General features: G+C 51.2%; 1 protein-coding gene across 13 annotated transcripts in view; it reads left to right on the top strand.

The window, feature by feature from the left end:
• The window catches only part of LOC113804106 (Myosin heavy chain-like), a 408,590-nt gene that overhangs the window by 346,154 nt on the left and 57,436 nt on the right, over window positions 1–5,000 (top strand). For 4 of the 13 annotated variants that reach the window (XM_070145415.1, XM_070145417.1, XM_070145414.1 and 1 more), the window contains exon 1: window positions 1,216–2,146. The exons of 7 other annotated variants lie outside the window; for them this stretch is intronic. In XM_070145415.1, the coding sequence (XP_070001516.1) occupies window positions 1,316–2,146 (831 nt within the window). In that variant the 5' untranslated portion in view covers window positions 1,216–1,315. Of the gene's footprint in view, window positions 1–1,214; window positions 2,147–5,000 lie in introns of those variants that run through there. 2 more of the 13 variants (XM_070145416.1, XM_070145424.1) reach the window with 2 other exon arrangements.

Here is a 5,000-nt window from a genome sequence, read left to right as displayed (position 1 = left end):
CTCTCTCTCTCTCTCTCTCTCTCTCTCTCTCTCTCTCCCTCTCTCTCTCTCCCTCTCTCTCTCTCCCTCTCTCTCTCTCCCTCTCTCTCTCTCCCTCTCTCTCTCTCCCTCTCTCTCTCTCCGGGCATAGTATCTCGCTCCGAAAGGGGTTCTTGGTGCTACGTGGCACCGCGCGAAGGGCTTTCGGGGTTTCGCGCTTGCCCGGTTGCCCAAGGTTGTCTGCGGGGGGGGGGGGGGTGCCAAGGCCGTCGGGAGGGATTGGTGTGGCTCCGGGGGCGAGTGGTGCGGTCGGGATGGGCGTGCGGGCGTGAGGGCGAGCAGGCGGCGACTCGAAACTGGGTTGGTTCTGCGGTTTGTTTACCTTCGGGCGGAGGCGCCGCTCCGGTTACGCCGAGGAGGACTCAGGTGAAAGAAAAAATGGAAACAAAAGACAAACAGAAGCGCGCAAGAGCGAGATTAAATCTACGTTTCACAAGAGGAAGAGGGGGGCGAATTTCGAATAGCCGATCGCTGTTTTTCTGGCTGGATTTCTCATTTGACTTTCAATTAAGGAATGGATCTCTGATGAGTTGTATGGCAGACGAGCGTGCCTTGACACCCGGCTGCGTTTGTCACACGCGGCAGGCGCCAACACGAGGTGGGAATTTTAGCAATATGATCTACGCTCTCTGGAATGTCTCGGGTGTTGTGAGAGAGTTGAGGTTGTTAAAGGCAAGAGGGAAAGGCACAACCAACAACACAAGTAATTCCTTTCCGGGTTAGCTGATGACGTCAGTGGGTTCTTCGTTTGGCGAAAAAGTACGGAGGCATCCGGCGGAGACGAAGAGACTGGGGCAAGGATTTTGAGAGAGGATGCCGGGCGAGGACTAGTAAGGAAGCTGTTGAGAGTAAAAATGAGCGATTCAGCCCAAATAGAAGGCATGGGGTATAGTTAGACTTGCGTGCGTCGCTGCGGCCACGTGTCGTGCAAGGAAGAGGTGACGTTTGTAAGAGCGGCGCACGTGTATCGCCGATAATGGAGGATCGTTGGACACGTTTAAGAGGCGGAAATAAAGCAACGTTTTTGTGAAGCGACGGCGACCGCATGGGGTTTATTTTTCCGTTTTGTTTTTGTTTAGCGGCGCGGCGTGCGTTTGCGCGGGGCGGACGGGAGCGGGGCGAAGCTAGGGAACGGGCAGGGCACGGGGCATGCTAAGTTTAGGGTGGCACGTTGGCGGCGCGACAGTGTGGTGTTGGGGTGCACGAAGAAAGGAGTGCGCGCGGCGGTTCTCGCTATCATGAGTGCCATGAGGACCTGAGTGAGACGCTCCCCGCCATGAACAGCCGCGGCCATCCCCAGTACCAACCCTTCCCCAAGCTGGAGGAGCCATGGCCCTACTACAGCCCCCAGTCGCGGCGAGTGCTCAGTCCTCCTCCGAAGCCACGGTTCCCCTACAGCGTGCCCGTGGGCGGCCACGCACAGATGGGCTACGTCCCCGCCCCTGTGGCCCGCCACGCTCCGGCAGGATACCGGGGGTACGCCAGCTCTCCTGCGCCCTCGCCCTACTCCCGAACCCACGACTACCCCTCGGCGGAGAGGCACGCCCGGATCTCCGTGCCGCGACACTACCCTGACGAAGACGTCGACGGCGACCCCGTGGTCTACAACGCGGGCTTCACCTTCCGGATGGGCAAGGAGTCGACCGTCCACAAGCACCTGGAGGTGCAGCCCGCCCACGCCATCTCGGACACGCAATCCTCCAGCCTGTCCCGCCAGATCAACCAGTTCCTGCAGAAGAGCGACCACGCCCTCGACCGCTTCGCCAAGGTGGTGCAGTCCCGCTCCGGCTCGCGGGCCAAGTCGCGGACGCCGGGCGTGCGGGACGACTCGCCGGACCGCTCCCTTGCGCTGTCGTACCGGTCGCAGCGCTCCACCTCGGCCGCCTCCATCGCCGTCAAGGCCGAGAAGCACCTCGAGACGCTGGGGCGCATCGGCAGCGGCGGCGGCAGCAGGAAGGCGGCGCCCATCGCCGAGCGCGAGGAGGACGACGACCTCGGGTCTTCCAGCAGCGAGGACTCGTTCGACGAGTTCGACACGGAGCACGACGTGCCCCGCTCCACGGACGTCTTCGACATCTCGGACGACACGTCGGCGGATCTCAGCAAGGTATTCAGCATCGCCGGGGCCCGGAGCTCCTCTCCTCAGTCGTTCCTCAGATAGAAGGCACTTCCCTTATGACAGTGTCCTTAGGTAGCTGTAGCGTTTATGAGCGCCCCAGGCCGGTTTGAGATTCTCGTACTGTAGTGGATGAATTACCTTGCAGTCCTCGCACAACGCGGGCTTTTGTTCCTGCACAAAGGCACTCCTAATGTTTACCTCATATTGTCTTATTCATTATACATTATTCTCGCCTTACGTTGGATATACACTTTGTAGTGAACCCCCCTTTTCTATTAGTGCAATAGCCATTACATTTTTGTTTGATGTTTAATTTCATAATGTTACATAATTCCAATTTGATATAGACAACTTTATGGTCTTTCAGTCTTCCTTCGGTTTTCGCTTTAGACCTTCATCCAGTTTTGTCGGACAATTTTTGCTTGCCTGTCCTATTCTCTTTCATTATCGGTTTATATATTTTTTATCTTTTGTAGAACAACTTTATTGGGTTGTTATCAACTGTAGATAAAATTTTCAATTATTGTACTTTCTCAGTGACCACAGACCTGTCCATCACGTTGGGTTTGTGGAAACTGTCTGTATTGTTTAAACATTTGCTTATTCAAATATATTCATTGCTAACATTGTGAACATAAGCTGTCATTACATAAGATATAATATGTTCATCGTTTCAATTCTTGTTTATTTATGTTTAATACTTATTTAATGCCATTCTTATTTTATACTACTCTATCTATGCCATTAGAACGGTTTCATTGTTTAAACATTGTTTATTCAAATATGCATTCACGCATGTAACATTGTAAAATATGTTTACACACGCATACATATGTGTACATGCCTACCTGCTCACCTGCCTACCTATGCCTACCTACCTACCTACCCTACCTATATTTCAGCTACCCATTTATTTACTTGTTACCTACCTACCATTTACCTACCTATTTATTTGATCATATTTACCTATTTCCTTTATTTATTCATTTATATTTCATTCATTTATTTCACCTACCTACCTACCTACCTACCTACCTACCTACCTACCTACCTACCTACCTACCTACCTACCTGCTCACCTGCCTACCTACCTACCTGTGCCTACCTACCTACCCTACCTATCGACCTACCTATACCCACCCATCTATCTATCTATACATACACATCTATCTACCTACCTACCTACCTACCTACCTACCTACTTCATTTACCTACTTCATTTACCCACCTACTTCCACTCCACCCACCCACTCCACCCCACCTACCACTCCACCTACCACCCACCCACCTACACTTCCACCCACACCCACCTACCCACCACACCCACCCACCCCATCCCCACCCACTCCACCACCTTTTCCACCTACCCACCCACCACCACCCACCTACCACTACCTACCTACCTACCTACCCTACCTACCTACCTACCTACCAGTTTGCACCTACCCACCCACCCCCCCACCCCACCCACCCACCCACCCACCCACCTACCTACCTACCATTACCTACACCTACCTCACCTACCTACCTACCTACTCCTACCTACCTACTCATCTACCTACTTATAGAAATCTCTCACCTGCCCTCTTCTTCTCTTCTTCTTCTTTCCCTTCCGTCCTTCTCTTCCTCCCTCCCTCCTCTCCTTCCTCATTCCCTCCTTCCCACTTACCCATCCTCCCTCCTTTGCTCCTTCCCTCCCTCCCTCATTCCCTCCTTCACATCCTCCCTCCTTCCTCATGCATTCATAGATAAATGCATATATACGAGTTTACATATATACACGTACATGCATACACACATGCATCAGTCTGTTAATGTCAAGTTGTATGCTCTCATCTCTCTCTCTCCTCTCTCTCTCTCTCTCTCTCTCTCTCTCTCTCTCTCTCTCTCTCTCTCTCTCTCTCTCTCTCTCTCTCTCTCTCTCTCTCCTCTCTCTCTCTCTCTCTCTCTCTCTCTCTCTCTCTCTCTCCCTCTCTCTCTCTCTCTCTCTCTCTCTCTTTCTCTTAATGTCTCTCTCTCTCTTCTCTCTTAATCTCTCTCTCTCTCTCTCTCTCTCTCTCTCTCTCTCTCTCTCTCTCTCTCTCTTTATCTCTCTCTCTCTCTCTCTCTCTTAATCTCTCTCTCTCTTAATCTCTCTCTCTCTCTCTCTCTCTCTTAATCTCTCTTTCTTTCTCTCTCTTAATCTCTCTCTCTCTCTCTCTCTCTCTCTTAATCTCTCTCTCTCTCTCTCTCTCTCTCAATCTCTCTCTCTCTCTCCAATCTCTCTCTCTCTCTCTCTCTCTCTCTCTCTCTCTCTCTCTCTCTCTCTCTCTCTCTCTCTCTCTCTCTCTCTCTCTCTCTCTCTCTCTCTCAATCTCTCTCTCTCTCTCTCTCTCTCTCTCTCTCTCTCTCTCTCTCTCTCTCTCTCTCTCTCTCTCTCTCTCTCTCTCTCTCTCTCTCTCTCTCTCTCTCTCTCTTAATCTCTCTCTCTCTCTTAATCTCTCTCTCTCTCTACAATCTCGCTGCTCTCTCTCACAATCTCGCTTAATCTTCTCTCACAATCTCTCTTAATCTCTCTCTCTCTCTTAATCTCTCTCTCTCTCTCTGTCTCGCTCTCTCTCACAATCTCTCTCTCTCTCTCTCTCTCACAATCTCTCTCTCTTTCACAATCTCTCTCTCTTTCACAATCTCTCTCTCTCTCTCTCCTAATCTCTCTCTCTCTCTCTTAATCTCTCCTAATATCTCTCTCTCCTAATATCTCTCTCTCATATCTTTCTCTCTCTCTCTCTCTTAATCTCTCCTAATATCTCTCTCTCTCTCTCTCCTAATATCTCTCTCTCTCTCTCCTAATCTCTCTCCTAAT

Source organism: Penaeus vannamei, chromosome 33 (assembly GCF_042767895.1).
Source record: "Penaeus vannamei isolate JL-2024 chromosome 33, ASM4276789v1, whole genome shotgun sequence".
Taxonomy (NCBI): domain Eukaryota; kingdom Metazoa; phylum Arthropoda; class Malacostraca; order Decapoda; family Penaeidae; genus Penaeus; species Penaeus vannamei.
This window is presented reverse-complemented; position numbering and strand designations above follow the sequence as displayed.